The 18,752-nt window shown below is 53.8% G+C and overlaps 1 protein-coding gene across 2 annotated transcripts in view; it reads left to right on the top strand.

Moving 5' to 3' along the window:
- The window catches only part of RNF220 (ring finger protein 220), a 224,927-nt gene that overhangs the window by 183,835 nt on the left and 22,340 nt on the right, over window positions 1–18,752 (top strand). For both annotated transcript variants that reach the window (XM_045897854.3, XM_045897855.3), the window contains exons 3-5: window positions 5,715–5,847; window positions 13,818–13,863; window positions 17,292–17,393. In XM_045897854.3, the coding sequence (XP_045753810.1) occupies window positions 5,715–5,847; window positions 13,818–13,863; window positions 17,292–17,393 (281 nt within the window). The remainder of the gene's footprint in view (window positions 1–5,714; window positions 5,848–13,817; window positions 13,864–17,291; window positions 17,394–18,752) is intronic.

Genomic DNA, 18,752 nt, shown 5'->3' with positions numbered 1-18,752 from the left:
CCCAGAATCATATACAATCTTGACCATAGCAGGGAAGAAGGCCAGATGCAGGGCAAGGCCAGGCGGGTGTCAGAAGGGGACAGATACAGGCACAAACAAGAAACTGTGCCAGCAGCCTACTGGAGATGATAATGACTCATCACTTTGTACAGAGCCCTAGTTTAACTGAATCCTCACAAAAGTCCTGGGAGCTGGATATTATTATACCTGCTTCACACAAGGAAAAACTAAAGCTCAGCAGTGTTAAGTGATTTGCCCAAGGTCTCACAGCTGGTAAGAGACAACTCTGTTGAATTCTGCTTGAAGGCTCCTCTGTGTCCTGGTCACCAGGAAATGGAAGCCCTTCTACCGGGGGTTCGGTGAAGGGAAGGGTGGGGCACACGTGTGTGTATACACAAACACACACATGGACACACATACATCCTCTTCAAAGACCCAGCTTCCATTGCCATGTGTCATTAGCGGTACCCTCACTCTCATTTTAACCCTCCCCCTTCTTAAATCAGACACCGGGCAGTCAAGCCCTGCCTTTTGTGGTCTGCAGAGAAAATATCATGAAGATGGGACTTGCTGCTTGAACAAACAGAGGCAAGAATGGAACCCACGGGCAACAGAACTAGGACACCACCAAACAGGCCAAGCCAGAGAAGCACTCGCTGGGCGGGGCGCTGCAGGGTCGGATGTGGGTTAGTGATCTCGGAAGGGAAGGCTTTCCAATGTGAATGAGCCCCCAGCCTCCAGGTCCCAGTTCAGCACCAGGCTTCACTATGGAAGATGGCAGAGAGGGAGCCGCTCTGCGGGCCCTGGAGTTGCCTGCTCCCAATGGTCAGCACTTCCCAACAGAGGGGGGCAGCAGAGGGCTGATCTGGGACCCCAGGTGCCTGAGGCCCAGTTCCAAGACCTCAGGGCCCGACCGGTGGGAGCCTGGCCCCGGCGAGGAGAAGGCTACCTGGCTTGAGCGCTCCGCTCTCCTCGGCGTGCCTATCCGTCTTCACAGCCTGCGGCCAGTCACTTCCGGGTGGAACCTCACCGATTTGGGTGGGCAGGTATTCTAAGCAGCTCCGAACGCGAAGGGGACCTCATGGAGGTCACACAGCTAGGGAGCTTGACCCTGTCGTCGCCTCTGGCTCTTGGAGCTTGAGGTGCCGTGCACGGAAGGCTGAGGACGGGGTCGAGCCCCTCTGCTCCCCGCTCCCCTCCGGCTCCGGGGGCTCCCTGCGGCGGGCGGGAAAGTGGAGGTGGCAGGCGCAGTGGGGGCGGGGCGGGGGGGGAGGCGCCGTAATGAATGTGGACGGGAGGCGGAATGAGCGATCCATCTTTGCATGGGAAGGGAGGGGGCCGCCGGCGTTCCCCCCACACACTCACACACTCAATCAGGTGCTGTCAGACCTCGGGCCGCCTGGCATTTTGGTGAAGAATCTCTCAGCTAAAAATTGTTGTCAGTCCCATTTCCTCGTTATCAGTGCAAGGGCTGAGGCAGCGCCCGGGGATTAACAGGAGCGGCGAGCGCCCGCACCGCCATCCGCCGCCGATAACACTGGGCCTCCCACCTCACCTCCCCCATTCATCATCTTTAGCACTGACAGCCCGTCCCAGTCCCTGTCCCCAGCCCCTCATGCTTCCCACGTCTCCCCACTACGCTGCTCAGCCTGCCTCCTGACCTCCCTATGGAGCTAGGCCTCCTGAAGAGAGACAAGATTCAACCTAGGCCCGCATGACCTACACCCACCTGTGGCAAAGGGCCTGGCCAGCTTGGGGGGGTGGGGGGTGGGCAGGGGCAGGAGTGAGGGATGCTCAAGGAGAAGATGCTTTCTGACAGCCTGCCTCTGGAGGGCTCAGTCTGCCTACCTGTGATGCTGGCACATTGGCGTTGCAGAAGGGATTCCAGGGATTCCTACATCAGATGGGCAGCTGAACTAGGGATTTCCAGAGGTCTCTCCAGCCTGAGGACTCTCAGATTCTGGGAACTGTGGAAGAGAAGGGCCAGGATGCCCACTTTCAGGCCTTGGAAGAGTAGGGGGTTGAGGACTTCGTTCCCACCCCCGCAAGACCACAGCCCCCTCCTCTTGGCCATTCCCAGTGGTTTTATGGCCTGTTTTATGGCCACTGTAATGGCCCAGGTCAAAAGCTTCAGGGAGCTGTATTCTGGGAATTATGCAAACGAGGAGCAGGCCCAGGGCCAGAGTATGGATTTTGTCATTAAACCTGGGCAGGCCATGTCGTTAGTGCAGTAAAACCCACGTCATGACCACAGGTCTCAATATAAAATTATAGGGAACACAGCGGGGGAGGGGAAGCAGGGGGCCCATGGCCAGGCTGACACCTGCCACTCTAACCCCTGAGAAAATGGGGGTGGGATGGAGGGCATGAGCTTCAGGGTCCCTCTGCTGATCCCTGTCAGTGCTATTCCCAAAGCTGAAGCCAGGAAGAGGGCCCACTGTCCTGATGGGGAAACTGAGGCCAAGCTCAGAAAAGTAGATCTCTGTGGCAGCAAAGCAGATGAACTGAGAACAAGTAAATGGGAATGCTGAGTCCTGGTCCCAGCCTTGGAGGGAAGACTCTGGGCTCTAGGAATCCCTAAGAGCCAGAGTTGGTGGCCCAGGCTAAAGGGCGCAGAAACCCTGATTTTTCTACCTCAGCTCCATGCCCTGGATCCTCTGCTTTGTCAGGTCTCCTCCCTTACCATTTCCCCAGTTATGCCCCAGGCCCTGCCTCAATGATCCATTTTAACAGCCTTATCAATTCTCCCTTATTCACCCCTCATGCTTCCATCAGGCACTGCCTCCCCCTGGACCCTACCAACCACCCTCTGGTCCCTCCAGCCTCCACCCTGGAGCTCCCGTTCTCACCTCCCGCAGCCCTGGCCAGGGCAGCAGTGACTGGACCCACTGACCCTTCTTTGGCTTTCCTCTTACTTTGTGATCTCCTTCAGGCCAAGAATGTGTTTTATTTATCTCTGAACTCCAGTTTCTCCTAGAATAATGCCTGAAGTAAAATAATTGTCTAATTAATGTTTGCTGAGTGAATAAATAAATGAAGCATTGAGATCATGAGCTGAGTACAGGGACCACTATCCAGTTCAGAGACTCAGTTTCCCCACCTGTAAAACAAAGGTATTGGCCTGCAGAATTTCTAGGGTCTCACTCACCTCTAAGATTCTCAGGCAGAATGAAGTTCAAGGCAGAGCTGAGACTAGAATCCTTATCTCCCATCCTCCAGACCAGGCCACATCTGCTTCTTTTACTCAGAACTGCCTTCCAGCTGTCCTCTGAGCATCTGAGGCATAGCCAGCAAGGCACATGATCAGTAGGGCCCCTTCCCCTGCTCAGAGACCTAGCCACACAGACTAGAGCCACACCTAGCTTACCCTGGCCCACACCAAGCCTCCACAGTGGACCTCCCAGCTCTGCAAAGATCATCTGGCTTCTAGGATGATCTGCTCTTCTTCCTACAGCCTTTCCCTTCCTCTTTTCCTCTCCTTTGCTTCATTACTGCACATCTAGTCAATGTCAGGTCTGTTTTCAATTGTCTATAAAGAAAGTCACAACTCATTGTTTTGCTCCCAGTTCTCTGCCTGGAACACTTCTAAGGTGCAACTTAAATTCCATTTCTTTGGTTAAGACTTCTCTTTTTGCACTCCTCAAAACACACACCCAGAATGAACTACTCCCTCCTTTGAGCTCTCAGATGACTCAGTCTGGACATCCAGGAGAGCTGTGACCATCCTCAACCTTGTGTCAAAGGGAGGTGTGTTCCTGTGCTCAGCTGAACTGGGAGCTCCTTCAGGCATGGGGTTGCTAGAGTTAGCAAATAAAAATATATGACCTCCAGGTAAATTTGATTTTTGGAAGAACAATGAGTAACTTTTAGCATAAGTATATGCCATGCAATATTTGAGACATACTTATACTGAAAAAGTATTCATTGTTTACTGAAATTCAAATATAATTGAGCATCTCATATATTTTTAAAAGATTTTATTTATTTATTTGACAGAGAGAGACACAGCAAGAGAGGGAACACAAGTAGGGAGAGTGGGAGAGGGAGAAGCAGGCTTCCCGCAGAGCAGGGAGCCCGACTCGGGGCTCGATCCCAGGACCCTGGGATCGTGACCTGAGCCGAAGGCAGATGCTTAACGACTGAGCCACCCAGGCACCCCTGAGCATCTTATATTTAATCTGGCAACCCAGCTCAACCACCATCATTACTGGCATGGCCTTTATCTCTCTGAAAGCTAATTTTGACCCTCTCTGGGCAACAGTGGGAAGAAGAAGCAGGGAGAAAGATCTTGGCTGAAGCTAAAGAAGTCTTTCTACAGTCGACGTTTACATAGATAGGCAAGGATGTTTCTGGATGAATAGGCCTCCTCAACCCCATGCCTTAAGCAGAGGGCAGAGGAGCACTGGGTGGTATCAGTGACAAGGGAGAGGGTTTAGGCTCCCCAAGAGGCATGCACTAGGCAACCTTCAGCCTCCTTCCTAGAATAGTGTGCTCTGGTCACCATCAGCGACAGAGACAGTGACAGAGCTGGGACACAGTGGGGACAGAGTGCAGGCTCCCAGCTGGCCCCCCAAGCCAGCATAAGCCAGCCCAATACCCACTTGTATTCCCATACAATTTGAAGGGTATTTGGGAGGGGGAAACCCAGAATCTGTTAGGCTCACAAGAGGCCAATGAGGTTATCCATGTGAGAGATAGTGAGATCCAAACAGGGAGAATATAGATTCCAGGAATACTGAAGAAGCAGAATGGACAGGACCTGGTGGTTAAATGAATGTGGGAGGGACAGTAAGGCAAGGGAAGGGGCCTCAGGGGAGGCGAATTTTCCCGGCTTGGGTGACTAAGGTGTCAGTGTCATTAACTAAGATGGGCACTGCTGAAGAGGAGCAGTTTTGCAAGGGGTGAAGAAGCTGAAGGACTTGTTTTCTTGGGGGATTCTTAGGGGACATCCAGGCATCGCTGTCCGTTAGGCACTTGGATACAGAGGCTGAGAGAACCAGGGAGGGATCTGGGGGCAGAGACACAGATTCTGGAATCTACAGGGCACAGATGGGAGTTAGGGCCGTAAGAAGGAAGAAGAGCATCCAGCATGCAGAACAGGGAGAGGAGAGGCTATGGGCAGAATCCTGGGAAGGTGAGGAACCAGGAGAGAACACTACCCGAGAAGTCACATGGGTCCTTTCTGGTCGTTCCCCCTTGACTGTGAGGGCCTCAAGGGCAGGGACTAGATCTGATTATATTCTGGGGCCCCACTGCTCTGCACCGGGGCTGGTTCAGAGTAGACCCCAGACAATGTTTGTTGAATGAATGCAGGAATGAATCTTCTTTCTCCCTCTTTTCTTCCTTCTCCAGATTTGGGGAATATGAAAGCAGAAAGGAAAGGAGAGACAGAGGGGGCACTGGATATTCTGGGTGATGGCCCAAGACCTTCACTAACCAGTATGAAACGAAGTGATCCAGCTTTGATTGCACAGAGCATTGATTGTGTCCCAAAAGATTTTCCAGAGGGGCAGCCGGCTAAGGAGGTGTCATTCGTGGCCCAGAGCCACAAAGAAGGGTGAATGGTCCTGGTCTCTGAGACCCTCAGGCTCCACCCTCCTCTAGGCCAGGAAGCCCTGGGAGGCAGCAGGCTCGGACTGGAGGATTGGGACACTGGGTTTCCGTCCACAGACTAGCCCAGCTTATCTGTCTGTCTCTTCTTCTTCCCTCCCCAGGTAAGAAAAAGGCAGCAGCTTTGTTTGACAGCCAGGCCCCTATTTGCCCCATCTGCCAGGTCCTGCTAAGGCCCAGTGAGTTGCAGGAGCATATGGAACAAGAACTTGAACAGCTGGCCCAGCTGCCTGCCAGGTAAGCCACCAACCGGGGGAGCCTGCCTGCCAGACAGTTCCACTCACGGTTCTAAACGCCAGGTCCCAGAAGAGCCGCCTGGCCCAGTCCCCGGCCTCTAGGTAGAAGGCAAAGCCCTCCTGTTACTCTCCTCTACTCTGCCTTCAGTCCTCGGATCCTCCAGCAAAATGGTGATGCCTTTCCCTTCTTGCTGTATTTTCGGAGATGGGAAGAGGGTGACCCCTCTTCAGTCCTCAGCCTCAAAAGGGCACAAGAGGAGCTGGAAAGGGATGAGCCACAGCCACGGGCCTTGCACTGCCATGCTAAGCCTCCAGGTAGGGTAGCAGAAGCAGGGACTGGGCCTGGCAGGCTGCCCAGCAGTATGGCCTTGTGCCGCCATCCAGGGGAGTAAGCACTACCTTCTCTATGAATCTCAAGGTCTGAAAGGTGACAATCAAGAAGGGTCTTGGGCAGGTCCCCCCGTGCTCCACCCTACCTCCCTTCTCCCTGCCTGAAGGACCAGATGGAGCCTCGTTGAGGGCCTAATAGAGGAGCCAGGTTATCAAAGGGACAGAGCCAGGGTGTGACAAATTACCCCAAATCTTAGCAATTTAAAGCAACCATTTCATTGTACTCATGGAATCTGTGGGTTCAGGAATTCAGACAGAGCACAGAGGGGATGGCTTGTGTCTGCTCCAGGATGTCTGGGGCCCCAGCTGGGAAGACTCAATGGCTGGGAGCTGGGATCATCTAGAGCCCCCTTCACTCACATGTCTGGTGATTGATTCCGGCTGTCAGCTGGGACCTCAGCTGGGGCTGTGACCAAAGCACCTACACTTGGCTTCCATGTGGCCTGGGCTTGCTCATAGCCTGGCAGCCTCCGGGCAGTTGGATTTTCTATGTGGCAGCTTAGGGCGCTCAAGCAAATGTTCCAGCCAACGAGATGGAAGCTGCATCACCTTTTACAACCTAGCCTCGAAAGTCATTTCATGCCACTTCTGCTGGTCTCTATTGGTCAAGGCAGTATCAGCCCAGCCAGACTGAAGGGGAGCAAACATACACCCCACCTTTTGATGGGAGAGTGGCACAGTCATATTATAGGAGAGCACATGGGATAGGAGACATGGTGGGTTGCAGCCCTCTCTGGAAGATACGTCTGCCAGGGAACAGCCTTCCCCACCATTCCCAACCCCACCCCACCCCTTGTTCAGTTCAAGTCATCAAACTTGACTGATCTTCCTTCTACCGTCTCACCTAATCCCCCTTGCAGGGTGCAGGAGACCCAGAGGTAAACCCGAACGGGTCCCACCCCCAGAAGCTCACTGCTTGAGAGTAAGGGGAGCGGGGCCATAGAAACCGTGAGGGGTAGAGGCTGCTCGATGGGAAGAACTGTGGGGCATGGAGAAAGCGCCAACCCCAGCTCAGAGCAGAGCAGACCTCCTATGGGAGGGGCGGCCTGAGCTGAATTTTGAAGGAAGTATTAGTTATCTGTTGCTGTGCTGCAATTACCCTCAAACCTATCGGCTTGAAACAACAAACATTTATTACCCACAGTGTCTATGGACCATCAGTTCAGGAACAGCTCAGTTGGGTAGTTGTGGGTAGTTGTAGCTTCTGGCTCGGTCTCTCATGAGGCTGCAGTTAGGATGTCAGCCAAGACTGCAGTCATCCGAAAGTCTGCCAGTGACTTCGGGAGCCATTCCCAAGATGGTTCCTCCACACGTGGGTCTCTCCGTAGGACAGCTTGAGTTTCCCTCTGACATGGCTGCTGACTTCCCACAGAGGAAGTGATCCCAGAGAGAGACTCAGGAGGAAGCCACAATGCCTTATATGATCTAGTCTCAGAAGTCATACAATATTGCTTCCAGTGTATTTTATTCTCTTCATTAGAAGCAAGTCACCAAGGCCAGCCCCCACTCAAGAGAGAATTAAACTCTGTAAGCTCTACTTCTTGACAGGAGGAATATCAAAGAATTTGTGAGAATACTTAAAACTAGCACAGAAGACTATACAAATGATAAAATAATAATCCTGTTTGCACACTCGCTATATGCCAAGTACTCTACGTTGCATTAATGTATTTAATCTTCACAACAACCCTCTAGGGTAGGTAATAAAAAATTATTAACTCCATTTTACAGATGGGGAAACTGAGGAACAGAGGGGCTAAGTGGCTTCTCTAAGGTTGCACAGCCCATAAAGTGGTAAAGATAAGATTCAAATCCAAGCAATCTGACTGTAGTGCCATGCTCTTAACCGTTCCCGGCATACACACACACCCCTGCCCCCCCCCCCACACACACACCTGGGACTAGCCTAAAAGGGGCACAGCGGGAAAGAAATATCTTTCCGCAATCTTTCCACACCTTGGCTGTCTGGGAGGGTTTCTGGGCAATTTGCTTCCAATGGAGGACTTCCCCTCAATAAGAACAGAGAATAGAGGCAGAGGTGTGTGGAGGGACCTGCAGCGCCCCATAAAAGCTGTGGACCCCTAAGGATCTGGAAAATGGGGGCCCAAGCTCTCTTTCTGCCTCCTCAGTGGGGGCCACACTATAGCCTAGTCCCTGCGGCCCCACCCCTGCACAGCCCAGGGAGTCCACATCTACCCACAGAGGTGCCCCCCAGCCGTGATCCTGCACCAGTCCCCCCCCATATTTCGTCACACCCTTACCCGCGTGTCCGTTCCCCCCCCCCCCAGAGCTCCCACATCTGCTCCGCCCCTCACGGCTGTGTCTTGCGTCCCCCACTTCTGTGCCCCTCACGTCCAGGCCCACCCCAGCACCCCCTAACCCTTGGCACGCCACCCCCCACCCGGTGTCTGACAGCCGGACAGCGGGATCTGCACAGCAAGTGAAATTCCCGTCGGATCGATAAAGCCGAAGCGCTGGCGGCGACGGGTCGATGGTTTTATCTGTCTCGGCCCCGCCGCGCCCGGCGCGCTGACAGTCCGACCGGCCGGCAAAGGCGTTCAAGGGCAGCCGCGCCCGCCGCCCCCTCCCCTCCCCTCCCCTCCCCCGCCCTCCCCTCCCTGCGGCCGCTGCGCCCACCGGACTGCGGGCTGGACCGGCCGCCGCCGCCCTCGTGATTTATCTGGATTTTTAATTGGAAAAAATTTGCGAATTAATTGATTTCAGGAACTTGCCAATTAACATTGTAATTGGGTGCGTGATAAATTCCCAAGGAGCGTGTCAGCTCCCTCCGGGCTGAGGGCGCCGCAGAGCCCGGGTAGCGCGCGGGGAGGGCCCCAGCTTTGGCTGCCCTTGCCCCGCCCCTGCCCGCTGTCTGGGAGGCAGGAGGAGAGCTGAAGAAGTGGGGGAAAAGATGTGGCACCTGGGCTCCTGAGACTCCTACCCCCCCAACCCCCCCACCCCACCCCCCCTTCCTCCCACGGGCTCCCTGAGCTGAATGGGACCTTTGCCCAGCCATTTCACAGATGGGGAAACTGAGTCCTGCAGGAGGGCAGAGCTTGTGTGTGCCTGGGCATGCTGGCATGGAGGGCATCCTCCATCCATGGCATGTGGCCAGAGCCTTCCTGCCCAGCTCTCCAGTCCTCTCCTTTCCCTTCCACTGCTTGCTCCCTGCTCCCTGCTCCCCTCCCTTCTCTTCCCTCCAACTTTCCCCTTCCTGCTCTTACTCTGCCTTTGCCTCTGCTCTCCCACCCCTCCCACAGCTTAGCGGGCTCCGGAGCCTGTGGACGCTGCTGCAGGGTGCCTCTCCATCACCTGGGACGCCTCCCTCCGTCCCTGCCACATGGCTGCTCCCCGAGAAGTTCTTCAGGATGGGCCTGGTGTTGTGCCTTCTGCTTCCCTTTGCCCAACAGCACAGAGCAGCAACCTTCCCCCCACCCCCACCCCCACCCCCACCCGCAGCAGGCTGCTATTTGACACACCTGAGGACTCACACAGAGAAGCAGGGACCTCCTGGCTCCCAAGCTAGGGCTGGCTGCTTTTTATGGACACAGGCAAACGCGTGTACATGACGTACAGGCACCGTCCACGCCCACATTCCAGCACACGAGCTATGCTCACATACACACACACTCATTCCCACAGATACATGGGCACACAGACACCTACGGGAAGAAGACTCAGAACTCCTGTTGGCAAAGCACGTCTACTTTTCAAAGTACTTTGACACTTGAGATCAGAGGCTGTGGCCCCACACCATCCTTCAGCCCGGCCTCCCCTTTCTCAGTCCTGCACAGGAGTGCAAATAGACCCCAGGACTCAGCTAGTTAGAACAAGGAGGGCATAGTTAGATTAAGGACAGATTGTAGGGGGCTTTCAGGCCTGGAGGGTTGTCCTAGATGCAGAGGGGGAGTCAGAATATTGGTGAGCCGCAAGAACCTTGACCAGATTGCAGAAGTGGAGAATCGCTCTGGAGGCCAGTGTGGAGCATGAATTGGGGGTCGAAGCAGAGAGACAAATGACGTTGGGCAGGGTCCAAGGGACAGATGATGAGCTGACCCACTGACCTGGGACAATGGCAGTGGCCGTGGGAACGGAGAAGAGGGAATGATGAGAAACTGGTGGAGGAAGAAGCAAGAGAACTTAGGTGATTACTCACAAGGTACTTGCTAGGAAGAGCCTTCTGACCTGGGTGACCAGAAGGGTGATGATGGCAGAGAAGGAAGTTTCTGAGGAAAGGAGGAGACAATGGACAGGGCTCTGGGCATGCTAAGCCTAAGATGTCTCTGGGATGGTGATGGGGTAGAGACTGGTTGTGTGCGGACAGGCAGCAACATAAAGCGGGCTGAAGATTGGAGGGTTGTGGGGAGTGACCCCCCAGACTTCTCTGTGGCCCTCAGGCAGGAGTTTCCACCCAGAGAAAGGAAAGAGCCCTAGGCATGGAGAGATGGCACAGAGGTGCAAGTGAGGTGCGGCTTGGTGAGGCCTGAGCCTGGGGACCTTTCCTGGGAGGCTTCCAAAGCCACTTTGAGACCTGGCCTCTAGGATGGGAAGCCAGCTCTCTGGTCAGTGCTTTCAAAGTCCTGAAAGGAGCCACAGGGAGGCTAGGGGACTCTAGAGAGGCGGGGTATGGAGATGGCAGTGCCCCCACCCCCACTTAAGCCTTATTTAAGGCCGGCCTCGGTGTTTGGTTGGGTAATGAACTAGATAAACAATTCCCCAAATAGATTAAAACGAAGTGTAACTTACAAAGGCGCTGGTGATGATGGTATTCCCAGGCAGCACACCATTTCTTTATTTCCAAGGATAATTCAGTGTAAATCACCTTAATTAAAAGTGTCAGCCCAGCCCATGAATATTGTACTTAGGAACGCGTTTCCTGGGTCCCAGTTATAATTTAAAACCCATGGATCACTAGGCAGCGAGTGACTGAGAAGGGAGGAAATCGTTGGGGGCGGGCTGTGGAAACAGGGAAGGACGGAAGGCAGAGGAGTTGGTGGGCTGGGCAGGAGCCAGTCGGGCTGGGCAGGAGCCAGTCGGCCTGGCCTGTAGCTCTGGGGTTCTGACCTCCCCTTTCGGTGGCAGGCTTTTCACCAGACTCCTGTCCCTGGGGGACCAAGCACAGTCAGAGGTAATCAGGTTGTTGGAAGAAAGGGGGGGGGGGGGCAGGGCACTTGCTCAGAGAGAGGGAAGGAGCCTAAGGCAGGACCAGTCCAACTTAAGGGGGAGGGAAGAGTATTGGCAAAGGGAGAAGTTGGACATTCTCACCCTAGATGTCCTCATTTCTACTCATCAACAGAGCAAACTAAAGCCCAGTGTCAGTGGGATGTTCCCGAAGTAGAGAAAAAGAACTCCAAGCTCTGTCCTCCAGCCTAACCCCTGAGTATCTTTAGGGAAGCAGTGTGAGCAATGGAAAAGCAGCACTTCGGACTCGGTCCAACAGGAACTCAAATCCCTAAACCCTACATGGACTGTGTGAACATAGAGGTGTCATTTAACCTCTGTTAGTGAACTTTGTAAAGTTTTTGTGAAGATTAAAGAGAGAACACATATAGAGTACCTGGCCCATACCTGCCAGACCCGTCCCATGTGGTTGGTGCACAATCATTGTTCACTCTTTCCTTTTCAGTCCCAACCCGATCCTGTTCAGACAAAGCTCAGACCTCAGGCCAGGGGTCCAGTGAGAACCCTGGTACACAGTAGATGCCTCATTTCTGTACCTGTCCAGACACAGGTGCAATGGGATGTCAGTCCTTGTTGATTGAGTGAAGGAAGGCTCAAAGTCATGAAGTCCCCAACTAGTCGCTCCTCAAGAGCAGCTCAGTTTCTTCTCTGTATCCGCATTGCCTAGATCAGGGCCTGGCTGGGAGCAAGAATACAGGGACTGTTCAGGAACCAAATGGAACCGAGTGGAACCTGGTCTGGCTGTCCTTCCCAGTCTGTGATGCCCACACCGTGTGATCACACAGGCAGACAGCTCTGCGTTTACACTCAGACCTTAGGCTCATGCTGCTGCTGAACCTGGTGGCCTCTGCACTGTGATGCATGTGTCTGTGTGGGTGTGTGTCCACGTGTGTCTGCCTGTGTGGGTGCGTGTCCGTGCATGTGGGTGTCTGCATCCATGCATGTATTTCCGTGGATGCTGGTGCCTGAGCAGCTCTTCACCCAGGTCTGGGGGACTGTTGTGAATGGGTCTTTATTTACAACATGTTTGAGCCTCTGGGTGTGACCACATGGGTCTGAGTGACTGTTGACAGAATTATGGACAGTGGGTATGTGTGTGTATTTGCCTTTATGCCAGGGTTTCTCAACCTCAGCACTATTAACATTTGGGGCCAGATAATTCTTCGTTGGGAGGGGCTGTCCCATACACTGTAGGATGGTTAATATTCTCTACCCACTAGATGCCATTAGCACACTCCGGGCCCCCATTGGTGACGATCAGAAAGGTCTCCAGACATTGCCAAACGTCCCCTGGGGGACGACGATGACTTTATCTGAATCCACCTAAGCCTTTGCTCACATACTGGGTGTGTCTTCGTCGGACCCTGTGGGTGTTCCCTGGGTCCATGCCCCGTGAGTCCGTGCGTGCCCCACGCATTCTGCCTTGGGTGTGTGTCTGTGTGTCTTTCGTGCCCTATGGACAGCTCTGTGGGCGTGCTGTCCCTGCAGAGCTTGTGCGTGTCTGTGCAGGGACCCTGTGTCAATGGGCTGTGTCTGCCTCCTGCATGTATCAGCCAGCGCCTCTGTGTGCATGTATTTGTATGTGTGTGTGAGTGCACGTGCATGAATGTGTGAGCACAGATGTGGTGAGCACAGTGGGGGCAGCAGGGAGGGAGGGACAGGAACAGGGATATTAATGTTTCTGAAGTGGATCTGATTTGATACGTCTTGTTCCATTGTCAGCATCTGTTTAGCAGGGATTTGTAATACTTTGTGGCTCTGGATCACTCATGCTTAGCGCGGGATGTGGCCTTGCATACCAATTTTGTTATTAAACACAGTCCTCGCCTCCCCCACAGCCCATCCATCACCTCCCACCCCTGCCCCCGCCTGCTCCGAGCCGCCCACCATATTTCAGGGCCCAGCTCCCGCCCGCCTGCCGCGCCCGATGCCGGAGGGCCTGGGGCTGACAAATTGAATCAGGGGGAGATCATTCCTGGCCTAACGCAGTTTGCAGCGTGTTGGAGGGAGAATTGACAAGAGCCATGTCAGCTCCATCACCCCAATCCCATAGGAGCTAAGAGCAGGCTGGGGACAGGAGGTGGAGGGAAGGGGGCATCCAGGATATGCAGAATCCTCAGGGCTGATACCAGGAGTCAGGTAAAGCCTCTTTCCTCAGATTCACGAGGCAGCCTACCAGGCCTAGTGTCTATGTCCCCCTCCCAGCTCTTGCCACGGGTCCCTGATGGAGGCTGAGCTAGTCAGGGCCAGCTGGGGTTGAATGGCCTTGGTAGAGCTTGGCTGCACGGGGCTGGGCTAAGCTGGCTATGCCTTCTCTTTTTGGGGTCTTCTTGCTATTCTTCTCTTGCATGCCCTGGGCAGCAAGTGGGATGGTCACCCTGTTCTCTTCTTTCTTGGCAGCAAGAATTCCCTTCTGAAGGATGGCATGGCTCCAGGCACCCCCAAGGTAGGTGGACAATTGTGTGTTTTCCTCCTACCCATCCTAACCTAGGCCTACCCATAACTGATTCCTCTCGAGGAAAAGGAGCTCTTCCTGGATGCCCAACTGTCTCCAGGGTTTGATCGTCAACCTGAGGCGGAGGGCTAACCTGTGTGCTTGAGTGTGTGTGCGTGCGTGTGTGTGTGTGTGTGTGTGTAGTCTGAGCATGAGCCAGAGTATGTTCATCTGACTTCTTCCTCTTCTAGTCAGGACAGGGGTCAAAGCTAAGAATGACCTGGAGGCATGGGGGGCTCGGACATTAAGACTCAAAGGAGGAAGGTGAGCTGTAGCAGGTAAAGAAACATACAGAAGTGCAGGTCAAGATAGAGAGTGCACTGGCCTTCAAAGCCAGGCCATGGGGTGTGTGTGTGTGTGTGTGTGTGTGTGTATACTTTGTCCTGAGGGTAGCAGGGAGCTAGGGAGGATGTTGGGCAGCAGGGAGCCGGGGAGGATGTTGGGCTCATCTGGGGAGACAATCTGCCCCCTCTAAACAGATACCATGGGAGAGAGGTTTGAAAGCATCAGACAGAGAAAGGAAAAATGAAGGGCAAGTGGCTGGTTCAAAGGAGGGGCCAGAGAGGCCTTAGCACAATGACATGATTTGTACCAAGAACTCCCATAGGTGGCCCCAGAGGCAGATGGTACTGCTTCCCCAAAGGTGATGATTTTGAGAGAGTGGGGACCTGAGGAGGAGAACTAGACCCTACTCACTGAGTGTCCCCTTCCTCACCCTCAGTAAGGCAACATCCTTTCTTAAGAGTTCTCAAAATGACTCGTAAAGGCAGGAAACCCTGGCCCTTTTTATAGGGAGTGAGGAGTGAATGTTAAAGCTTCAGAAATGGATGAAATCAGTCAGGAGGCGTGCACAGAGAAATTAGAGCGAAAGCCAACTAGAGAATCTGGGGACCCCTGCACTGGGGGGTCAAGATAAGGTATAGGCACCAGAAAAAGGGTAGAGGAGGAGGGGTCACAAGTTAGGAGGGGCCCAGGAAAGCCTGGTACCCCAGACTCTAAGGGGAGAAAAGTTCCAAACGTATGGGGTGGTAGCAGTTGAAGAGAGAAAGTCTGGAGAAGGGAACCATTGCATTAAGAAGTCTTAAAGGCACTGGTGACATCTGAGAGGGCAGTTTGGAGAAAAGGAGCCAGAGTGATAATATATTACCTCCAAGGGTTGACCTAATTTCCCCGGAGGCCTCAGAAAGGGTGGGAGTGGATTTTGCACCTTCATTCAGGAAATCACTCAACACAGAAAGTTGGACAGAATAAGGGGCAGAGACAGATGTAGGCCCTGCCCAAGGAAGCAAAGTCCTCCGGCTCTAAAGAGAAAAGGTGGGTGTTGCCACGCAGCTGTGGACCATGCAGGTGGGGAGCCACCCGCCCGCGGATGCCTGCAGCATTCAGTGGTTGTGGTTAAGGAAGGTAGGCCAGCCATTGCCACCTGACACCTGACACCTGAGCATGGCTGTCAGGGCTAGGCATTGGACCCCAGTGAGGCCTGTGCTCGAAGGATAAACACAGATGCAATCCACGTCCATACCTGGCCCCACACATATGCACATGCACACACTACTGAGGTCAGAATACTCACACAGGAGGTCTTAAAACATGTGTGGATCCTGCCACCACGGACACAGGCATGTTGATAATCAGACTCAGAGGCAAGGACCCCGGCTCGCCCACTTCCAGATTCATGCTCACGCCCCCAAAGCTGACCATTTCAGCGTCTATCCCCAGCCTGTGGCTGAGGCTGTAGGGAAGTGGGCCATGGGTGGGAAGAGGCGTGAGGTAGAAGGTTTAAGCCAGAGACTGAGAGGACAGGGAGAAGGAGGGAGGGAGGAGGAGGAGAGGGCGAGGGGGCCTTAGACAAGATTGATGGCCTCATTGCCATTAAGAAAAAAATTAGCCGGTGGCGGCTATCATATTAAAGGGTGAAGAAGCCGTGAATTATTTTCTTAAAGATCTTATCGCTTACAATGATAATTTTACCTTCCAAAAGGCCACTTTTAATGAGGCGAAGAGCCAGGCAAAAAGTCATGATTTAATGCTGGGATTTTTTTTTCAAAACACATTTTACTGCTTTTTGGTCCATGTTTAAAAAGCGCCAGTGACCTTTTTTTATTCTGCTTGCCCCAGGTGTAATGCTGGGGCCTCTCAGGGCTTCTAACCTAGAGAGAATGAGAGAGAGAGAGAAAGCACACAAGAGGGAGCTTTCTCGTGGCGGGGGGCAGGGACCCCCACATTGTTTCCCCTCCTCAGCATCCTCCCTGAGACCAGAGAAGGAGAAGGACATCGCCTGAAAGCCCACCTTAATCTGCCCTGGGCCTGCCTGGCTGGGTGAAGAAAGGGCTCCAAGTTGCAGGCCCTTCCCAGGCTCTTTCCTCCGCCAGCTCTTGGGGAGAGGCTGAGTCAGGGAGCCCTGCCAGGCCAGCAGCTGCCCCTCCCCTCCCAGGGCCCGTGCCTGAGGATGTGCAGCTTGGCCACCGCATGCGGGTCACATCCTAAGGCTCGGTCGGAGATGAAGGATAAATGGCTGCTCCATCTTTCCCAAATTGCTTTCTTTGGGCTGTCACTGGCGATTTGGCATGGTTTCTAGGCTGGGGAGGCCTCCTAGGGAATTGTATGCTTCCGGCTCCGAGCCGTGCAGGCTGGAGAGGGTGGGGGAAGGAAGTAGGGATTGCTTTCAGGCCTCCAGGCCCCCCATTTGCAGCTGAACAGGCCTTGGCAAGAGCCGGCTGAACGTGCCATGTGGTATTTAGAATTGTGGCGCTCGCACACAATGTAAAGCAGACAGTTTATTAATCTAAACCGCAGGCGTATGTAGGAGAGGCTGCACAGGATTGACGTGGGGGGGGGGTTAGTTCTGCTGGGGTTCTTGCTGGGGTCACTGCCGCAGCACAGGGATAAATGGACCCAGCGTACATCCCTAGCTGCATGCAGGAAACTCATACATACTATTTAATTTACTGTCTCCATGGCAGGGCTGCCGTCAGCCTGTATTAGGGGCAGGCAGGGCAGCAGGTATGTGGCTTTACCCCCAACCCTTCAGGGGGGGTCCCAGAGTCTCTGCTTGCTAAGGGAGAACAAAGCATATATCATCTCAGCCCACTAGGAGTGGGCAGGGAGCCCTGCCCCACTGGGGCAGAGATTACCTGGGATCTGGGAGGTTTGGACCCTCTTGAAGTTCTCTACCTGTTCCTAGAATCAAACCATCCTCTTCCACCACCATACCCCCGGGACCCCAACACCTGCCTGCCTTCTCAAGAGTGGTTGAGACTATCCCTCTGCCTTCCTCTCTGCCCCTCTCCCCAAAGCTCCGTTGCACTGGGAAGTCTAGGGGACTGACTGACTGCAGGTCTCATTTGGCCTGAGGCGACATGTCCCTTTTCTTCTTCCAGTCCCTCCTGTTGTCTGCTTCCATCAAGAGAGAAGGAGAGTCTCCAACAGCGTCACCACACTCCTCCGCCACTGAGGACCTGCACCACTCAGACAGATACCAGGTGAGGAGGGGGTGGGTGAGCGTCAGAAGGAAGCTCCCGTAGATGAAAGCTTAGAGGGGCCTGCCTGGTGCTAACTCCTCCCCCTCCCTGGGAGGGGAGAAGAGAAGCCTGAACTGTATCTGGTTCCCTCTGTGTCCACTGCCCCTAACTGAAGCCAGAAGGCACAGGTGTCAGGGAATGGGCCTTCTACAGTTGGGTTTTAAGGAGTGATGCCAAGGTCACCTGGGTTCTGGTGGGCTCTGAGCATTTTTGAAGCTTCTCGTTCATCAAGAGGTATCCTATGTGGTTTCATTTCATGAGGGACCCAGAGACATAGCCCCAAATCCCCTGAAGACTTCAAAACCAGGATCCCTTGAGCAAATAACTATTCAGTCCTGCCAAACCTTGGTATCAGACCCAGAGAGAGACAGGCAGACATTACCTGTGAGTGCCATGGGCAAAGAGGAAGGGAGTAATCACAGCAAGAGGGGGCCTGAGGGTAACATCCTAGCTCTATATGGATATCCTTTGTGATAGGAAAGAGAAAGAATTCCCCCAGAAGCTTCTGTCTGAGGAGAGACAGAGTCCTGCCCTTAGGAGCCCCAGTCAGATGGAAGAAAACAGGGCCCTGCTCCAAGAAACATTTGTCTGAATGGCCATAGGGCTTCTCAGGAAGCCCCAGTGTAAAAGGAGAAAACAGCTCTGACTCAGAAGCCCTGACTGGATGTGGAAAGATAAGGCAGCAGGGACCTATAATCCCAGATAGAGGACCTGGGTCACTGCTGGCACACAGGAAGCCTTTGTTGGAATTAAGAGATGTTCTCCTTGGGCCCCCTTTCCTCCCAATTGACACAGCCTGGCATCAGGGTGCAGAGCTTAGAGAAGGGAGCGGGGGAGTGGAGACCAGCCTCACTGGCACCTCCTGTGCTTCTATATGGGACTCAAACTGCATAGTCCAAAGTGCTAGCCCTGGGGAGGGATCCCCACTCTCATAAACCTTGGTTCAAGAGAGGCAGTCCAGTCCAGCCCCTGGGGAACATTGCTCTCACCCAGACAACCCTAGTGTAAATGGAGAAAGGACCCAACCCCAGGGAATTCTGGTCTGATAGGGAGACAAGGCTCTGTACCAGAGAGTTCCACTCCAAAGGGATGGACAGAGCCCTGCTTTTAGGGGGCATTCTGCCACACTCTCTACTTCAGGCACAGCATTCAGCCTCAGTACCTGCCCAACTAGGAAAAGAACTACCATGGGGCATAGGCACTGAGGTCTTCTCTGATTTAGGTTCAACCAGTATTTCCAGCTGCCATTCCTAATACTGCCCTCCATGAACCCTATAGGCTATCCCCACGTAATTAATGCCAACCACTTCCTTTGGCTGT

The sequence above is a fragment of the Mirounga angustirostris genome, unplaced genomic scaffold (genome assembly GCF_029215605.1).
Source record: "Mirounga angustirostris isolate CCGP_5_RB_7025 unplaced genomic scaffold, mMirAng1.0.hap1 SCAF_4, whole genome shotgun sequence".
In the NCBI taxonomy this organism is placed as follows: domain Eukaryota; kingdom Metazoa; phylum Chordata; class Mammalia; order Carnivora; family Phocidae; genus Mirounga; species Mirounga angustirostris.
This window is presented reverse-complemented; position numbering and strand designations above follow the sequence as displayed.